This window comes from Myotis lucifugus, unplaced genomic scaffold (genome assembly GCF_000147115.1).
Source record: "Myotis lucifugus unplaced genomic scaffold, Myoluc2.0 scaffold_1151, whole genome shotgun sequence".
Lineage (NCBI taxonomy): Eukaryota > Metazoa > Chordata > Mammalia > Chiroptera > Vespertilionidae > Myotis > Myotis lucifugus.
This window is the reverse complement of record NW_005872199.1, coordinates 23,432-44,818: the sequence shown is the minus strand read 5'-3', so window position 1 is coordinate 44,818 and position 21,387 is coordinate 23,432. Positions and strand designations below refer to the sequence as shown.

Genomic DNA, 21,387 nt, shown 5'->3' with positions numbered 1-21,387 from the left:
CCAACCGCTCCTTTTTTTCTTTCTTTTTTTTTTTATTCTGGGCCAGCTTTACTCTGAGGCTTGCTCCAGCTCTGAGGCCTCGGTGCTGAAAGAAGGATCTGGTTTGTTTGGGTTCTATAATCGAAACACTGTTTCAACTCCAGCTCTGAGATTCTGGCTGGCTGAAAGCAGGTTTCTGGGGTTTTGTTTAGCTTCTATATTTGTAACAATGTTTCAAACTGCAAGCTCAGAGGCCGGCAGAGGCAGGTGGGGAAAGTTGGGTTCCTCCATCACTGAAGCAAGCAAGCCTCATGTTCGCTTCAAGCTGCCTGGCTGCTGGCTGCCATCTTGGCTGGCAGTTAATTTGCATATCGCCCTGATTAGCCAATGGGAAGGGTAGCGGAGGTACGGCTAATTACTATGTTTCTCTTTTATTAGATAGGATATACTAGAGGCCCAGTGCACAAAATTTGTGCATGGAGGGGAGGTCCCCTCAGCCCATCCTGCACGCTCTCCAATCTGGGACCCCTTGGGGGATGTCCGACTGCCGGTTTAGGCAGTTGGCCATCCCTCTCACAATCCTGGACCACTGGCTCCTAATTGCTCACCTGCCTGCCTGGTCACCCCTAACTGCCCCCCTTCCTCACCAACCTGATCACCCCTCACTGCCTCTGTATGCCGGCCTGGTTGCCCTAACTGCCCCCTTCCTGCTGGCCTGGTCCCCCCCAACTGCCCCCCCTGCTGGCCTGGTCACCCCCAACTGCCCTCCCTGCCGGCCTGGTCGCCCCATGCAGCCTGCTTGTTCAGTCATTTGGTCGTCCCTCACTAACCCCCCTGCTGGCCAGGTTGTAGGCAGCCATCTTGTGAGGGCATGAGGGTTAATTTTCATATTACCTCTTTATTATATAGGATATATATATATAATTACATTAATATATAGTATATTAATGTAATTATATATATATACATATATATAATTACATTAATATACTATAATAACAATACAATTATTATAATTCCTTAGAGGAGTAAATAAGATAGCACAATGAAAAGTACCTGGCTTTGCCCTAACCGGTTTGGCTCAGTGAATAGAGCATCGGCCTGCGGACTCAAGGGTCCCAGGTTCGATTCCGGTCAAGGGCATGTACCTTGGTTGCGGGCACATCCCCAGTAGGGAGTGTGCAGGAGGCAGCTGATCGATGTCTCTCTCTCTCTCTCATTGATGTTTCTAACTCTCTATCCCTCTCCCTTCCTCTCTGTAAAAAATTAATAAAATATATTTTTAAAAAAAGGAAAAAAAAAAGAAAAGTACCTGGCTTTTCATAAGGACCTATCTCAAAAATGGCAATCCTTTAAATTCGTCTACCAAAGGGTTTCCCCACTAAAAAACTTAATCAAATATACATCTCTTTATCTGCTGGAAAAGCCAAGGACCAAACTGTTAGATCCACATAGAACAACACCAAAGTAATGAGCTGAGACAACTTACCTAGGCGCTTCCCTACAGCAGCAATGACTTCTAAAGACCTTTACAACCGCAAGGTCATCACTGCTTAAAAGAAAAGCGGAGGGAGGGGAGAACTTGGATGTAACCCATTCTAGTGGAAATGTCCCTAATGGATATCTATTAGCTTGTTATAAACATCCTTGTAATAGTATCCAATTTCCTTCTATCGAATTTTGCTTTACAAGCAACCTCTGCAGTTATAACTTGATCTCCCAAATGGAAGGGCAAGCCTATACCTGTGCCCAGTGCGCAGGGTTCGCAGACCACATACAGCTCCTGTTATACACAGACTTACTAAAGTCTCTTATCAGTTTAGATGGGAGTTATCAAAATACCTGCCTAATTAAGCCTGAAAGTCAAGTTTTGGGGCCCAAAAGGAACAAAGTGAGTTTAAAGACTTAGAAGGAATTACCTGGCCCAGAAATTTCAGAATATAAAATTATAATAAGAATATTTACCACTTATAAATGTTTATTTTGTTATGCTTATCTCATTTAATTCCTAAACCAGCAGTCGGACATCCCCTGAGGGGTCCCAGATTGGAGAGGTGCAGGCTGGGCTGAGGGACAACCCCCTCCAGTGCACAAATTTCATGCACCTGGCCTCTAATCTTTTATATAAGAGACTGATATTCTGACACCAGTCTTTCCAGCTCATCTCAAGCCCTTCTCTACACACCTTATATTTTATCACATCAAACTACTTTTGGTTTTGTTCAGGCCTTATATTTTCAAATGTCTATACCTTTGCCCATGCTGTCCCAGCTGTCTGAAAGACTATCCTACCCCCTAGACAGGATCCCTCATTATCTTCGTATTTTATATTGCTCTGTTGCAATATTATCATAAGACATATGCTCGACCTTGGCTAGAAGGGCAGGGACTCAATTCTATTTATCTTTTTGTCCTGGAGTATCAAAACATAGTGGATGGCCTATTGTTGAAGCTAACTAAATCAAGTTTATTTTGCAGAACAAAATCATAGCATACTAAAAATATAAAGCATGAACAACATATCCTTTGCTGCTTTGCTTTTAAATGACTGATCAATCAACAGTTAACACTTTCCTGCCTTCCTTAGTAAAGGTTTATTGACTATAGGGAGCTCTAGTTTTTAGAACAGAAAAAAAAATGGACTCTTACTAGTGCTCATGTTTTTTAGGAAAGCTATTGAAGCAAAGTTCTAAACTTCCACTGTCTCTAGTGATCATTTTAGTATTTCTAGGTACTAATGAACAAGTGTGTATAAAATAAATATTAAATATGTACATCAAACTTTTAAATTTTGAAATTTGAACTTGAATTTAAATATCAAACATTTTTCTCTTTTGAGCTACAATACTGAATAGTGTGTCCAATCTGTTTTTGATTGGAATATAAATAACTCAATCAGAAACTAAAAACCTTTAAAAATATTTTTCTTGATTTCAGAGAAAGGAAGGGAAAGGGAGAGAAAAACATCAATGATGAGAGAGAATCATTGACTGGCTGCCTCCTGCACACCCCCAGGCATGTGCCCTGACCAGGAATCAAACCCTGGGTCAATGCTCAACCACTGAGCCACACTGGCCAGGCAAGAACTGAAAACCTTTAAAGATGAATTCATAATATTACTTTCCTATCAGCCAAATATAGTGCTATTAGAATTCTGAAAAATTAAAAGATAAGACCATTTTGGTTGATTATTGTGGGTTTTTTTAAAAGTCTACATTTTTAATGTAGCCAAGTACAAAACACTTAGGTCTGTGGACCGATGAAGGACAACTAGCTGTGATATATATACATTGTGATCGTCATGCATCTTGATAAGTTAATAAGCCCTTTCTAGATAAGAGTGTTGCTGTGCAACATGCTTAGGTTGAGCATGTAGATAAGATGCATTTCAAGTGTCTGGTTTTTCATAGAATGAATATATATATATTTCATCCTTTCTCTGGTATCTTGTTTTTAAGAGTTCTATACTTTCTTGACTTTGGTTAAAATGATTACACATCAATGCCTGGGCTCATTTTAAGAAAGAGGTAAATCTATGTGAGCACCAAGATAAATTTAAATGTGATTACACCTGTGTTTAAACACATTTTTCCAGGGGCTGAATGTTTTTAAATGCTTAAACACGGTTAGTGGGGTGGTGGGGTGCTGTGGTACTGGTGGTGGTAGTGGTGTAGATTTTTAGAATGATTCTCATAATTAAATGTTTTGTTTTGTTTTTTTCTTGACTTAAACTCCCCAAATTGTCTTTTAAACCTAGAAAATATATATATATATATATATATATATATATATCCATAACAAGTTAGTGTTAATTACACTTATAAAACACAGCATTTAAGTCTTCTGATAAGCCTTAGAACTAAAATCTAACATTTTATATTGTAACAAATTTATGGGGTATTCTGCTTGCCTCATTGTTTTCTGCTTCCATGCCTATTTTGCTATGCAGAAGCTTTATGTCAATTTACTTTCTGAGCCATTTAAGACCAAACCAAATTATTCCTTCAGCACATTTTAAACAATCCCTTAAAGACTTCTTTTTCTTGGCTATGTTTCCAATCTTGGCTTATCACTATAATATTTCATGCTCCATGCTTCTGAAAAAATTCAATATTCAAGAACAAAGTAATCCAGAGCTTTACTTCATTTCAGTCTTTTTATGTCCTAGGGCTGTCCCAACTCAACGACCCAGTTTTTATTGTGTCACATCTCTCTGTTGCTGTGACCAGCCTGCCTAATCCTTTCCCCTCCCTTATCAGTTTTCCCTTAATTCAAAAATCTTTTTTTTTTAATTCTTTGCACTTCTCCTTTAGCAGCTTTTAGCTTTTTTTTTTCCTCCTTGGGAGACTCAGTGTTCCTGTGGTAGCTACACAGAAACAAAGACGAATGGGTAACTGAGGTCCATAAGTCTGTTCTTATCAAACTTTGTATTATACTATCCTTAGAATTGTAGGTGGTGAGTGGCAGAAAGTGGATGTTACAATTTGGCACTATGGATCAAGGTTCCTTACAAATGTTCATAGCCTATGATCTAGCAATTTTGCTAGCTTATTCATGAAAAAGAATCATCTAAGATATGGAAAAAGCTTTATGTGTAAGATATTCATTATAATGTTATGTATAAAAGCAAAAGAAGAAACAACACAAATGCCCAACAATAGGAGAGAAGTTAAATTACTGCCTATCTTCTTGGTGGAATATTGTGCAATCATTCAAGATGATGGTTGTGTGACTATGTAGAAAGATGGATAAATAATTATAATGTTCTTAGAAAAACAGGATACAAAATTGTAAGTGCCAATGATCACAACTATGTTTTTAAAAAGCATTTATAGCCTGGCCGGTGGTTGAGCGTCAACTTATGAACCAGGAGGGTTTGATTCCCTGTCAGGGCACATGCCCAGGTTGTGGATGCGATCCAGTGTGTGGTGAGGTGTGCAGGGAGCAGCCGATCGATGATTCTCTCTCATCATTGATGTTTCTCTCTATCCCTCTTCCTTCCTCTCTGAAATCAATAAAAATATATATTTTTAAAAAGCATTTATAAAGCAAAACTGCAAGGAAACATGGCATTTGCTAATAGTTGTTCTTTTAAGGTGGTGGAATTATAGATTTCTGTTCTTTACTCTCAAAATCTTGATTCAATTTCTTTTAAAATTTAAGTTTTTAAAAACTATCATCTTAACTGATGTAAATTAAGAATAATTTAGGTAGGTTGTGTTAAATAAAATGTATAAAAGACTATTTTAGACAGAGCTCTATTTAAGTCTAATAACCTAACAATTCGAGGGAGTATTCCATAAGACAATCAGTACGTCATTTTGTTTACCATTGTGTGTAATCCCCAAAAGAGTGAGTTGGGAAAAAACATTTGCTACTTATTTTAAAATGTAAAATAAAAATTTTTTTGAAACTTTAATATGTCCTACTTAAATTTATTTTACTGCCACTGACTTTATCTAGGCCAGCGTGTTCTGTTCGAAGTTACTGCATCAAGTTCTTCCTCTAGTCCAACACTTTGAATCTGTTTTCCACACTGTCCTCAGAGAGAGATCTTTCTGAAATCTAAATCTGTTTGTGACATTTCACTGTTTAAACTACTCAGGGATTCAGAAAATTAAAATCTTCAGCATAGCTTACTAGCTCCTCCTAAGCTTCTCTACCTTATTTTGTGCCCTTTCTTCTCATGCACCTTCCCACCAGGCTTTACCAAACTACATGTAATACCTGAAACAGTACTCGGTCACTATTATTTCTGTCTCTTAATACTGAAATTAACACTTAATAGCCACTCATTCTCCAAATCTCAAGTGGTACTTTGTTTAGGAAGGCTTCCCAGATTCCTCATCTTTCAGAAGTCTCTTCTCTGTAATCCTACAGTGCCCCCATCACACTGTGCTATCAATGATTTGCTTATCTGTCTTTTCCACCAGGCATTAAACTTTCATTATTGTGTGGACAGGCAAGTTCCAGTGTGTATGGGTTTATTTAATTACATTTATTGGGATGACATTGGTTAATAAGATCATATAGGTTTCCAGTGTACTATTTTTATGACACATGATCTGTATATTGTATTGTATGCCCACCACCCAAAGTCAAATCATCTTCCATCACCACATATTTGGCCTCCTTTACCTTTTACTATCTCTCCACCCACTTCCCTCTGGTAACTACCATACTGTTGTCTGTGTCTACGAGTTACATTTTTATATCCACGTAAGAGTGAAATCATATGGTTCTTAGCTTTTTCTGACTGACTTATTTCATTTAGTATATTTTCAAGGGCCATCCATGTTGTCCCAAATGGCAGAATTCATCTTTTCTTATTGCTGAGTAGTATTCCATATGTATCACATCTTCTTGATCCAATCCACTATCAAAGGACACTGGTTCTCTTCATGTCTTGGCCACTGTGAATAATGCTGCAATGAACATATGTGTTTAACTGTACCCTCATCTTCCAGGCCTCCTCCCTGTGCTCTGACAATGAGAGGAATAGTGTATGCTAACTGATGAAGACGAAGGGCCTAATCCTGAACACTTAAGAGCTAGGAACAAAGAGGGGAGATATGCTGGGAGCCAAGCTACTTCTCAGGTAGAAACTCATTCAATGCATCTCTCTGATGAAGTCAGACTTTTCTATTTTGTCTTAAGATTGTCTTACAAATATCTTACCTTCCACATGGGAGCATATCTTATTTGTCTGTACCCTCCACTATTCCTTGCACATACTAGACATTCAAACATGTTAAAATCCAATTTAAAAAATCATTCTGATTTACAGAAATTTACATCTACTTTGTGATGAGAGAGACTCTGGAAGAAAAACGTGAAACACACAATATTCGTGAAGCTCAACATCCTAACTAGAAATGTTCAGAACAGTGTTATGAAGCCCTGGAGAGAAAGATGTAATAGAATTAAGGATAAACAAACTTATTCAAATAAAATAATGGACTCCCTAAATTCCAAATGTGCTGGCATGTAAATATCTTCTCAACCTCAATTTACCTATGCTTACATAGGTATATTCCAATAGCAAATATTGGTTAAGCCTAACACAAAATCATGGTTTTACCGTTTGGATGAAAAACAAATGACTTTGTCATGTTCTCAGTCGACTTTCTTAATATCTTTTACCCCACCCTTATTATGTCAGTATTTTAAGCAATATTGTTATTATAGCAAAGACATTTTTGGAGAACTTTAATAAGCCAAATTTATTTTTCCAAAATTTTTAGTCTTTGAAATTTTTTGACTACAGTATTTTAGCTATTACTCTCTTAATCCTAAATTAAAGTTTAAATGTGTCAGAGTCTCCGCTATTTAAAACAAAACTTTGGAAACAATTGTTAAAAAGTCTTTTTTGATCATCCCCTTGGTTTATCTGTTAAGTAAATTTAGTGTTCTTATTTTACATTTTTTTAATAGATTCACCCATCTATTCCTATCTGAAAACAAATCCAGAGAAATTAAGTTCTAAAAAACTTTCCACACAGAATTCTATTTTGAATTTCAAGTTATTGGAGTACACCTAGTGACTACTTTGGTATGAGGAAAAGGTTAATCAACCAGTGCATGTGGAGGACTGTGTGTGTGTGTGTGTGTGCGCGCGTGCGCGCGCGCGCGTCTTTGAATTGTGTAATAAAAAAACACAGAAATAAAATTAGCATAAGTAGTTTGGTCGGATGTACTTAAGAGTGGGAAGTGAAAACATTTTCAAAACGTAAGCAACATAAGAATAAATAATGCAAAGCATGGAAAACCTAAGATGAGTATGAATTACAGATAAGGGAAATTGGGAAAAAAATAATTTTTAACGTAGCTATAACTATTTCTCAGTATAAAGCCACATTTTTTTTATAGTAAAGAAGATGATATTATATTTGTCAAATGGTCAACCATAGACTGAAAATACTAAATGAAAAATTCCAGAAATAAGTCCATGAGTTTTAACTTGTGTCCTGCTCTCAACAGCATGATGAAATCTCGTGCTGTCCTCCTCTGTCCTGCCTGGGATGTGAATCATACCTCTGTCCAGCATCTCCACACGGTAGATACTACCCGCTCATTAGTCAGTTATCAGATCAACTAATATTGTGGCATTTTGTTCAAGTATCCCTTATTTTACTTAATAATGGCCCCAGAGTGCAAGAGTAGTGATGTTGACAGTTAAGCTATGACAGAGAAGCCATGAGTGTTTTCAAGTGAAAAGGAGAGTACAGTACAATGTTTTGAGAGGCCACATTTGCTTAACTTTTATTACAGTACATTGTTGTAATTGTTCTATTTTATTATCAGTTATTGCTAATCTCTTACTATGCCTAATTTATAAACTTTATCATATACATATGATAAAGGGGATAAGGGGAGACTACTGTATACCCATTAAGACAATCCTATACTCAGTTAAAAATAATGTTCAGATACACCCAAACAATTTTGCTCTTACCTGAATTTCCTTAAATATGTTTTTCTTATTAGCAAGGGAACATGCTTATTAAGATCATGAGTTTAGTCCCTTTGGTCACCTTAGCTCTCGCTATGGATTAATAGGCACCCTGGTTTTCAAATCAGCCCTCATATGAATTTATTGGGTATGAAGCAGTTCTTCAGTGAATAATGATTTAGTAGATGAGATCACAAGGATTAATGTGCTTAGTATAGTGCCTACTACATAGAAGCTCTCTACTATCTATTTTTTCTCCTTCCATCCTTTGCAACTCCGTATAAAAATAAAACCATGCCCAAAAGAACTGTACAAGATAAGCATGATTTATTATAAATATTTTATAATTTACTGTTAAAGACATTTAGAACACTACCACCACCACCACCAGAAATACTGAACATGGTTTTATGAAAGTTACAATTTTATTATAAAAATATTTCCTAAATACCATGATAATCCACTTGTTTTCTTCTTAACCTCATGACAGCAGCTGAGATTAGGTTATAATTTAACCCTAGCAGACATGAAAATGTGTCTTGGTTTACAAATATAGTCTAACACGCCAGAATATTGATAAGGATTTCCACATGCTCCAGATGAACTGCCAAGATATGGATAGCTGAGGCATCTCAGAGGGAAGGGGGTGGGTGGGAGGAGATTAACCAAAGACTTTATATGCATATATACATTCCCTATGTACACAGATAATAGGGTGGTGAAGGCCAGGGGCGGGGCGGGAACTGGGTGTAGGGAGGCAATGGGGGACAAAAAGGGGGACATCTGTAATACTCTCAACAATAAAGATTAAAAAAAACAAGTTTAAAAGAAATATACACATTTCTAACTAGAAATGTTAAAGATACTAACTAGAAATATTACAGTAAAGCTGGTAAACTGTGACCACCAACACTGAAGTCTACACACCTGAGAAAGCCAACAACAACAAAAAAATTAAGATATTTGGCATCAGGTGGACATCATCTAGGATTCAGGGATGACTTACTGCTTTCATACTGTAGAGTCTGTTACTGCCCCAACCTTGTGAGAGGGTTAACTTGAAACAGGCAGATAGGGCAGGGGTCCAGGGGAAACAAAGGCAGGTGGAACACAGGCAGGGGCAGACTTGGCAGTGTGAGCAGCCTAACCACAGGAACCAACCAAGCAGAAATAATAAAATGTTTCTGGACTCAAAGCGGGAGGCATGGGAAAACAAGGGAGGGCGCAGTCACAAGGTGTACGAACACATAGAAACAGAAAAAATTCAGCATAGGAACAGAGAAAGAACACAGAGAGGGGGAAAGTTCAGGCCCATTGCTGGGCACAAACTACTGAGGGAATCAATCAGGTGACGACACAGGTAGACGTAGAGCAGGCTTGTAGCAAATATATACCCCTGGACTACAAGGCTTTAACGGGCAGCCCACTATTGGTTCCCCCTCCCCTTGCGGGGAGTCTGAATCTGCTTGTAATAAATTTTCCACACTTTTGCTAATCTTCTGGCCCGCAGAGCTCATTCTTGGGCGTCGAAAGACACGACCCCGGGAAAACACCTCGGCTCACACCTCGGCTCACCGTTCCCGGTTATCACTTGGACTTTCCGACCTTGAAGAGTATACAATTCCAAACACTCGCGTGGTCCTTTTTCTCATGCTACATCTCTGATGTTTTCCTAACTCCCAGTCTTCTAGAATGAGCTTTCAGATTTTCACTACACAGCACTGGGTCAAATCTCTTCTAAACAGGATCTCATTGTTCTCATGCCTCCTCTATTCGCAGAGAGCCGGTCAAAGTCTTGGAGGTGGAAACGAGTTGCCAACTGATTTACCATTTTCCTCAAGGTTAGAAATGCTGAAACAACTTGGAAAGTAAGGAACATAGTGAAGACAATGTGTATCGCTTTTTCCAAGGGCAGACTTGTTAGGCCTTCATTAAAGAGCAAGAAAAGAATTAAAGGCAACTGCAATAGAAGGCTCAAAAGCCAAAAGCCAGCTAATTCAGGAACCTGAAACGACACACATTGAAAGTAATCGGATCAGTAGAGTATACTCTTTAGTTTATACAGATAAACAAAATATAGCAAATACTTAGCACTACTGTGAACCTGTCCTCAGAGAACTTACAGTCTAGATTAGAAGAGAAAACGAATTTATGTGACAACCCTAAAATACTACACCTTAGTGAATAATTAAATGTGTCACTTAGAAATATAGACTAAATGCTACAAGAAGTTGGATAAGAGAGTGATCAGAGTAGGTGAAAGAATTCAGGATGTAGGCTTTTAAAGCTGGGTAGGAGGAGGAAGAGGCAAGAAGGTAATTAAGCAAAGATGTGGGATGAGCATGACTGAGAATCAATATGTCAGCCTGGAATAGATGTTTAGTTTAGGAAATAGCAAGAAACACAGTGAGATAGGCTGGGTGGGACCTAATTATGAAGGGCCTGTTAGAAAACCTTCAGAATCTTTAGGCATTATCCCTAAGCTCTGGTAACTACCTGTAAATGCTTAGGTAGCTTGATGATTCAGAAAACATGTGCCCAGCATAGGAAATGAGTTTATAATTTCTCCTCATTTTCTTTTTAATCCTCACCTGAGGATATGTTTTTATTGATTTTTAGAGGGAGAATAAGCGAGAGAGAGAGAAAGAGAGAGAGAGAGAAAGAAACATTGATGTGAGCGAGAAACATCAATCAGTTTCCAACCAGGGATTAAACCCACAACCTAGGTATGTGTCCTCACCAGGAATTGAACCCACAACTTTTTGGTGCACGGGATGACACTCTAACCAACTGAGCCACTCTGGCCAGGGCCCCCACTTTCTTATTCAGGATCCAAATGAACATGTTTAATTGACCGAGTATTTTCAAGACTGTGAGAAGAGGGAAAATGGTCAATTCTTAAGTGCTTACTATGTTCAGGTATTTTATATAAATTACTAGAGGCCCAGTGCACGAATTTGTGCACAGGTAGGGTCCGGCTGGCCCGTCAACCTCCAGTGTGCGTCCCTTCCCCCGGCTGGCCTGGCCCAATTGCCCCGATCGTGGGCCAGCCCCTGATCGCGGCAGGCGGGGGGCGCTGATCAGGTACGGGCCAGCTGGGGGGAGGGGTCACAAGGAGTTGGCTGGCTGGCCCCACCCCCTGGTCAAACTCCCGGTCTAGGGGACAATTTGCATATTAGCCTTTTATTACATAAGGATTTCATTTAATTCCAACCAACTTGTGAAGTAAATATTTTCCCCATTTTACATATGAAGAAACCAAGGCTAATGAGATTAAGTAAACAGACCACAGTGACAAAAGAAGTAACCTTGGAACCAGGCCTTAACTATAGGCCTTCGTTCCTTCCACCACAGCGCACTGCCCTTTCCTTGCTATGGAAACCTCCTTGCATTTACGTGTAGCACTGAAAGAAAGGAGAGCCTACCTTTTCCTGGAGGTTACCCATGTAGCCCAGATACAGCCTGATAGCTTCAATTAAGGTTATGAGGATGATAACAGTGACCACGATGAATTTGTAGTAATCAGGCAAAATTGGATACTAAAGAAAACAAAAATAAACATGTTTGTAAAATCTCACAAATAAAAATGACCTGAGATAGAAATTATTAAGAACTTGGATTTTATTGGCAATGTAACAATGCCAAGGGATGAGCAGAAAAGACCTTAGCAGAAGTATTAAAGTTTAGACTTACTTTTATTCGAAGCATCATAATGCTGCTCACCCACCAAAGTGGGAAAAAGTAAGCATTAAAATAAAGTGACATCTGCAATGCTAAACTGGAAACCACTTCATTATCTACAATAGAAACAGGGAGAAAAGGGACAAACTCTTATTCCTGGTCTATGCCCTATAAATCCTTTAGTTCCCTAGAATAACTATCATATTGGCTCAACAAAACTACAAATGTTAAGCATCTTTATAATCATTGCCAGTACAAGAAAATATTCACCATCATATTATTTAGTTCATATATTGGTTACTTGGGGGTTTGTTTCAATTTTTTCAATTACTTTAACATTTTGCCATTACAGTCTGCTTTTTGCACACTATTGGTATAGACTAAATGTAGACTATCAATATAAATCCTACTGAGACACAATAATTATTATTGCCAACTTTGTAGAGTTCTATGTAAAGAGCTCATAAAATAAACACATAAAATACATAAAACTACTCTCTCACAAATATCATACAAAAAAGCATCTCCCCAAATTATAATTAGACACACCCCTTTTCAGCATACCCTAATCCCACCCATTCATTAATACCCAATTAAATGCCACCTTTCCATAAATTTTTTTTCTTGATTATATTCCCCAACTCCAGTAGAGATCTTGTTCCTTTGTAGGTATTTATCACTCTAACCTGTGTACAGGAGTGTTAGCAAACAACCATACTTCCCTCACTTAAGACAGTCTGGTGTACTGAAGAGATCGTGAGCTTTGGAGTCCAAGTAAACCCCGAATTCCCCAAACTCCCCAGTAACTCTGGCTGCCAGACTTGAGATAAGTTATTTGACCTCTTTGACTGTCAGTTTCTTCATCTGAAAAATGGTAACATTAAAGGTATCTCCCAGATTGCTTGTGAGGATGAGGGAGAATATAAATTATTTCACTCTAGCACCAGGCCTGGCCCTGAGGAGGCACTCAGTAAATGTATGTTCCCTTTCCTTTTCTTTCACTGATGGACAGGCTCAATGTAAACACAGACCACATCCTACCCACTTTTGAGATCCCCAGAGAACCTAGCATCTTACTTTAAACTGGTAAATATCAAATACACATAAGCAGAATGAATTATGAAAACACTGTCATAAGGACATTGTCAGCGTAGCTATTTGTAGTACATGAGTTTCATTTATATAAGGCTGATTACATAATATTTTGCTTTTGTGTAAGGGAGAAGGGTCCTAAATTAAGAATTTTTTAAAAACTGAGCCCTACATTTGCATCCTAAATTTATAAAACAGGAACAGACACATATTTAGAAATCAATTGCTCTAAATATAAGAATTTACAAAGGCTCTAAAATAAATTTCTTAGAAACAGATTTTTTTTCTCCACAATCCAGTATTTTATATCTGTCGTTTAATAATAATTTTAAAATATAAGGAATAATCATGGTCTCACAGCAAGGTGTTCTTTAGCTCCAAGAATATACCTGATTATGATCTACTTTTTAAATATGTTTGTTTTTCTTAAATTGATTTTAGAGAGAGAGGAAGGGAGAGAGATAGAGAAACATCAATTGGCTGCCTCCTCCATGCTCCCTACTGGGGATCTAGGGATGTACCCTGACCAGGAATCGAACTGGTGACTTCTTGGTTTATGGGTCGACCATTAACCACTGAGCAGCACCAGCTGGGTTGATCTACTTTTTAAAATCATTATTATGATGTACTTTGCTTGCACCTATTTATTAATTTACCCCTGATAAAGGAATGAATTCTTAAAATCTGTTAAATCTAGGATTTTTTTCATAATAATAATGCACCTCTTGGTCAGCTATGGACATGGTAATGATATACACTTGTAATTACAGTACAAATAAACCTACTCCAGATCCACAAAGAAAATGTGGAAAAATAATGATAAATTAGTTAGGCTGAAAATTTTAATATCTTTAGAGCAGAAACTGTAGTCAAATTTTGCAAAGAAGTTTTTGTTAAAAATTTTTGTACAATAACATTTTAAGAGTTGTGCTATTTCTGTATTTCAGCAGATCAAACTTATAATCATGCAACTGAAAATCAAGTTAATATGTAAATGAACGTTGAAAGCACAGACATGAATTTACTAAATTTTGCAAAAGTACAAGTTGAGTTCTGTAAATAGAATTTAAATTAAAACATATATAATATAAATGAGGGATAGGCAAACCACCAGCCAGCTGTCTGGTTTTGTATAGCAAGTGAGCTTTTTCACATTTTTAAATGGTTGGGGGGAAAAAATCAAAGAATAATATTTTTTGACACTGAAAATCTTATGAAATTCAAATTTTGGTATCCACAAATAAAGTTTTATTGGAACACTGCCATGTCCACCCAATTACCATTATCTATAGCTGTCACAGAGATTTACCACGTACAAGTCTAAAATATTTGCTACCTAGCCCTTTACAGAAAATGTCTGCTGACCCGAAACCTTGCATCATTAGATTCTAGAGCCTGTTAAGCCTTAGCTTTAGAAATCAGAAAAGTAAAAACCTAATTTTTCACACTATGTTTTCTGCTGTACATCCTAAATTAGGGGGGGGCAGGCAAGTAACAAAGTTGAAAAATGCAACTATGGAAACTGACTTTACTTTTCTCTGACCCTTTTAAAAATTCCTAAACCAAGAAAGAGGAAAAGATTTCTATTTCCTGCAGAGTTCAAGGATAAAAACGTATGGATTTGGTTGACCGTATGTTGTCTATCATCATGATTTAAGAAGGGGAAACTGGAGGAAATCGCGTTATTACTTGTCAGGTTGCATGAGGAAGCATCATGGCATTTTGTTAGCAGATTTGGTGAAAGAGTCATATATAGGAGAGGGGAGGGGAAGGCAGGAGAGGGGAGGGGAGGGGGAGGGAAAGGGAGGGGAGGGGGAGGGAAAGGGAGGGGAGGGCAGGAGAGGGGACGCTTGCTCAGGGGAAGAGAAGGTAGGGAAGGGGAAGGGAGGGCAGGAGAGGGGAGGGGAGGGGGGAGGGGAGGGGAAGGCAGGGAAGCAGAGAGTTTTGCTGAAGGCGATGCTAGCTAGTGTGGCCACTGTCACTCGGGAGTGGATAGCGGTTTAAAACGACTCATTAAAAAAACTTCTTTCCATCTCTTCCGCCAGAAAAACCGCCTTGTGGTGGAACGCACTTGTTCTGCTAGGAAAGTTGTAAAGGAAAACATATTTTACGGGGTGGGGGTGGGTGTGAGGAGTGGGAAGGGGCGATTCCCGCCATCCAGGCTGAAAAAGCCAGGACCGGCGTGTGCTGCGAAGGCCTGCGTGTGCTGCGAAGGCGGCTTTCTTGCATTCTTGTTTTTCTTTGAGGAAGGCCAGCTCCACCTCAGCTGCCCTGCTGGGAACTCGCGGGCCAGGCCTCGGCACGATCAGCCTGGCACCAGCGCCATCAGGGACCGGAGCCGTCCCAGCCCAGCTCTCGCCCGGCCTCTCCTCCAAGGCGCTCCGCACTGCGGCGCCCGCTGAAGGCGAAACCGCCATTTTGGGTCCTGGCAACATCCGCGCTCCAAACCCGCTGGTCCTCGGCGGCCACACTCCCGGCGGTGGGCCTCGGCCACTCACCCGGACCTTCGCTGTACTCGGGCTCGGTCCGGTTGGAATCCCTGAACATGGTCCGACTGAAGTTTCCCAGCCGCTGGCGGACCGGCTCCGGGAGCTCCATGGCCTGGTTTCTGCACCTCTTACGGCTGGGCGTGCGGTTCCCAAGGCAACCGGGGGCGCCGGGGCTCAGGCGCGCAGCCGCAGTGCGCAGCCCGCAGGGCGCGAGTTGTGAGCTTGGGGCCTGGAAGGAAGGGAGGGTTTGGGGGAAAGCCGGTTCCTGCTGAGAGCCTTGGCCGGATGCAATAGGGCAGATTCCTTCGTCCTGTTTTAAGCCCCAATATCTTAAAAACAAGTAGAAATAATAATAATTGACCTGGGTTTGGATTGTGATACCCCCAATATCTCAAAAACAACTAGAAATAATAATAAATGACCTGGGTTTGGATTGTGATAGAAGGATCCCTCACGCCTTGCTAGGAGATGCAACCTTTCTGGAAGGAAGTAGAGAACGAATGCAGAGCTTACAAAATGTCATGACCCAGTAGCTCCTGTTCTAGGACTACATGTGCGTAATATATAATATTCTAATCATATGTAATAGTAAGTGTATGTACGTATATATACATACATACACATACATACACATTTGATGGAATACATTGCTGCAGCTTTAAAAAACATGCTTGCAATGAATATTTGATAAGGATTAATTTCAAGTAAAAATAACAGAAGTAAAACTAAATAGAAATGAGCCTAATTTAGCAAAATGTGTGTGTAAATATGTGGGGAGCAGAAAGGGAGGAGGTAGCACAAGTGGGTTTTGGGTGATTTAAATTTTTCAAAACATTTTTGTATTTTTCAGCTTCCTCTCAAATAAGATGTATTGTTATTATTATTATTTTTAAAAATCTAGTTAAGTCTAATATACTTTTCAATCTGTGTTTGGGAATCCATGTATGAGAAGGGCTGGCAAGTTATATGGTGGCAGGTCAGTACCCCTAAACCCAGTGTTATTCAAGCGTCTACTGTACATGCAGAAGAGGGCAAAAACTGAGTTTACAGGGTAAGCAGCACCAGATCAAGAAACGAAACCCTATCTGCACATCCAGAAGCTCCCCCTTCCTGTCCCCTTAGTCACTAATCCCCCACTTCTGACCTTTCCTGACCTCTAACAGCAGTTTTTTGCCTATTTTTATGCTTTACATAAAAGTAATCATACAGTAAGTGCTTTTAAAAAATCTAGCTCTATAGTAATCAAAATTATTTTTATGAAATTCCTTAATATAGTGTGTAGAGTCATTTTTCTTGCTGTGTGGGACCCTAACTCATTGTTTATCCATCCTACTCATTGTTTATCCATCCTACTGTTGATGAGCATCTGTGTATTTTCTAGTTTAGAACTATTATAAATAGTGCCACTTTTGGTAAAAGTATGCCTGCACTTGGGTTTGAGTTTATTCCTAGGAGTGGAATTGCTGGCTTAAGAGATATGACCCAAAAGTTTTCCAAAGTGGTTGCGCCAATTTCTACTCCTTCCAGCAATGTATGAGCATTCCCGTTGCTCCACATCCTTCACCAACACTTCCTATTTTCCATCCTCTCCATCCATTCTGATGCATGTGCAGTTAACAGTATTTTTACAATCAAAAGAAAAAAAACGCATCCTATATAATAAAAGAGACATGGAACCAAATAAGTGTAATACACCTTAGTAAAGAAACACACAGATAAAGAAGCAGTTTATTCTGGTTGGATATATTAGGGCAAATCTGGCTAACTCTACTTCTCTTCAAGATGGAGCTCAGGCCTCAGTATCTCCAAAAAGGCTTCCGGGACCTCCCTTGAGATGGCTTAAGTGCCCTCTTCCATGTTTTTCAAAGCATCTTCCTCTGTGTTACTTTGATCACTGTCCTAGTCGTGCTGTGCTATAATTGTCTAATTGTGTTTCTGTGTCTCTTGCTAGTTCACAAGCTCTGTGAGGTCAGAGATGGGCTTTCATCTTTATATCCTTAACATTAGCACAGTGCCTGACCTAGAGTGGGAGCTGGATAACTATGAATGAATAAAGGTCTAAAGACCACTCCCATATCTTCCCTTTTCTAGAATAGGGACTAGAAAGCCCTTATACAAGGTTCATGCTGTAGAATGGAAATTGATATAGTAAAACACAGTGAATTGTAGCAATACTTTTTTTAAACTTAGCAACAAAATATCCATTTTTATCTATTAAATTAACCAAGATTTTTTATTATTATTTATAACCAAGATTTTTATAAAGGGCACAGTGAAGCAGGAAGCCTCCTGCTTTGCTGATTGAATTATAATTTGAACAATCTTATTGAGGAAAGCAATAGGTAATATATACAAATTACCTAAAAAATATTCCTACTTCTAATGCAATAATCCAAATTTTGAGGCTCTATTTTGGGGAAATAATCATAAAAACAAATAAAGTTTTCCACATCAAGATACTCCAACATTTTTGGTATTAGTTAAAAAAAAAAAAAAGGTGGGGCAGCATTTCATTTGCTCGACCACAGGGCCTAATTAAGCAGATTATGATGTTCACGGTGAGGTGTTGGGCTGTAGTGGAAAGGATGCCCTTGGAAGCAGAGAGAGCAGGTTCAAACCCCATAATATTCTCACTTTACCGCCTAAGGGCCGTGCAATTGATTTCAGACCTTTGTTTTGTAAAGTGAGACTGATGATAATTTACTGTTATGGTTGATGTGAAGATTATATCATTAAATAAGGCTTTCTATCATTGATGTATCTACTAAAATAATGTTTATGAAGAAGAAACACCTATAGAGGAGTGAAATTATGCTAGCTTTTAGTTTTCTGAATTTAACTTTACCTGTGAAGCAATACCTCTATTGCTGTTCTAGTAAAGACAGAAGATGCAATTAACCATATTAACCAAATTTATCAAAAACTTGAATGAATTATTTGAAAGATATTTTCTTAGCATTGAAATAAAGAGGTGAAACACCTTGTTCAGGTTGAAATTATTTCATCAGAATCCTGGAGGAAAAAATGATCAGATTTATAGTTTTTCCTTTTATTATTCAAGTTTCCTATACTAAACATGCCTGTCATAATTCAGAACAAATATTAAAAATAAATTGAGGAAGAAACAATGATGGTGCAAAAATATATTAGAGTTTAGAGGGAGAAAAATAATCCTGCCATTATTATTACTATTTAAGATTTTAAAAAATACATTTTTAATTGATTTTTTTAGAGAGATAAGAAGGGAAAGGGAGAGAGAGAAATATGGATGTGAGTGTGCAACATCTATTAACTGCCATCAGTTGTCTCCTGCATGCCTCCTACTTGGGATAGAGCCTGCAACCCTAGCATGTGCCCTGATCGGGAATTGAACCAACCTTTTGGTGCATGGGATGACGCCCATCCAACTGAGCCTCACCGGCCAGGCCAAGAATCCTGTCATTATTGATGTCACAAATGGTCAAAAAGGCTAAAAAAACTTTCCAAAAATTGTTAGTTGATGCTTACAATATTTATGGACAACAATCATATTAGTTCACTACTGAAGAACAGAGAAGGGAACCCACTATCATGGAATCAAAAGACTAGTATAATTTGGGTTTCCCATCTTCTCTAGACCTATTACTCTCAATCTAAAGAGAGAAGTACAGAGTCTTCATTCTTAAAATGATGGGAATCATTCCCAGCAAGATTAGTAAATAACCCTATAAAGTTAAACTGTTTACTCTTATGGCAATGTTGATGGTCAGAATAATAGCTGCTTCCCCAAGAATTGTTTAATTTCAATGGGGTTTAATCACATTTATGGTTTACTTTCTTAAATATTTTTTTCACAAAAATTCTGAGCCTAGTGCAATGGTTTGTTTCTCTTTGACAAGAGGCAACGTTGTCTGATAATAATGTATTATACTATGTGACAAGAAACTGATTTGGGGAGTTATTTAAATTACTCCTTGGCATAATAAAGATATAAATTCTTTCTACTTAATAAAGAGTTTACAAACAATATTTTTAAGTGAACATGATATTCAATATATTGACTTAAAATGAACTCTGAGACAGTTCTAATATGATATGATTCCACATCAGTTTCATATTTAAAAAATCTTATTCTAAATAACCTGAAATGTAACCTAATAATCTTCAAGTTGTTGATGGCTAATAAAAAACCTTTTGAATCTCTAGTATAATCTATTTTATTCACAACAGATTCAAAGGTTTATAAAAAAGAACCAGGCTATGGATTACATAGAAAGTCAAATCTCATGAAAGGAATTTTCCTTACTATATTAAGTGATATTTTAAGGCTGACTTTAATATCTAGTCTTTAAAGACATCCCCACTGAGCATTTTTATTAGAAAAAGTTTTCCCCTTTAAAATTCTATTTAATTATAGTTTTTTGGTTCTGTAGCATTTCTTTGTGTTAGCCTACCACAGTGTTCATCTGTTATAGCAAGCTGCTACTGCATGCATCCAACTATGTGGGAGATGGGAATGGCAAGCCCAGGGAGATCGGTAAAGAAAAACCTGCTTAAGGAAACCTCAGATCTGTCAAGTGAATTGTGATACTGGTTAGAAGCAAGTGACCATCTTATTAAATAAGTAATAGTTCCATTTTCAGTAGTAATAGTATTACCGTACTAATAATATTTTTATATTACACTATGTAAAATATAAATTCTGTTCTCCTTTCTGGAAAAAATTAATCTTTATATTTTATTGACTATAATATTGTCCTGCCCCTTCCCGTAAATATTGATACATTGTACCCTTTTGTTTTGGACTGTGGTTCTGTGCTTTCAACAAATAGAATGCATTGTCTTCAGTAGCTTACTGTACATTGCTTAGTCATACTCCGCTTTGATCCCCAATTACATCAAAGTTGTAAGAGTAGAAATCTGATAGACAATTTGGTATTAAAATGGAAGGTATACACACAAGTAAAGAATTCAGGTAAATTTGAATTATTATATTTATGTAGATGAATAACACAACACTCCAAATTTTCTTGGAGGTAAATTTGCTTTGTAAAATAGAAAATCATTGCAATCATTCCTGCATCCCATTCCCTTTCCCACTGTAGTTTTTAGTCTATACAGAATTGTTCTTTTTTTTGTTTTTCAACACATGCTGTGAAGATTAACGGAAGTTCTAGGTGGAAACAAGTATAATAGGAGGTCAACAGGGATGTCCTGGACCTCGGCTCAGCTATAAAGCTGTGCACAGAAGGTGATGAGCTCACGTATTTTAAGTTCAGGAACCCCCTGTAGTTAGGCCAGCCTACTACCCCACTCCCCTAATCCGTCTTTTCACTTTCAACAGTTTCAGTTACTCAAGGTCAACCTTGGTCCCCAAATAGTACCTGCACATCCAACTATGAACATTTGTCATGGCTTGATGATCCAGGTTCACCAAAGCAGATGATCTTCCTTCTGATAGATTGTTGGAATGTCAATAGTAGCTAAAGTTACATCATAATCCCCATGCCACTCACCTCACTTCCTCTAATCACATTGGCACTGTATCATCTCATGTCATTATAAGAAGGGTGATTACAGTACAATAAGATATTTGGGAAAGAGACCACATTCACATAACTCTTATTACAGTCTATTGTTATTATTGTCTGGTTTATTATTAGTTACTAGAGGCCTGGTCCACAAAATTCGTGCACGGGTAAGGTCCCTAGGCCT

The 21,387-nt window shown here is 38.2% G+C and overlaps 1 protein-coding gene across 1 annotated transcript; it reads right to left on the bottom strand.

The window, feature by feature from the left end:
* Positions 1-8,803: 8,803 nt before the first annotated feature.
* On the bottom strand, positions 8,804-15,859 carry TMEM17 (transmembrane protein 17). Its single transcript, XM_006107373.3, has 4 exons — positions 15,703-15,859; positions 12,125-12,228; positions 11,857-11,970; positions 8,804-10,436 (listed from the first exon to the last, which is right to left on the bottom strand). The coding sequence occupies exons 1-4, from the start codon at positions 15,800-15,802 to the stop codon at positions 10,158-10,160; spliced, it is 597 nt and encodes a 198-aa protein (XP_006107435.1). The 5' UTR covers positions 15,803-15,859; the 3' UTR covers positions 8,804-10,157.
* Positions 15,860-21,387: the final 5,528 nt, after the last annotated feature.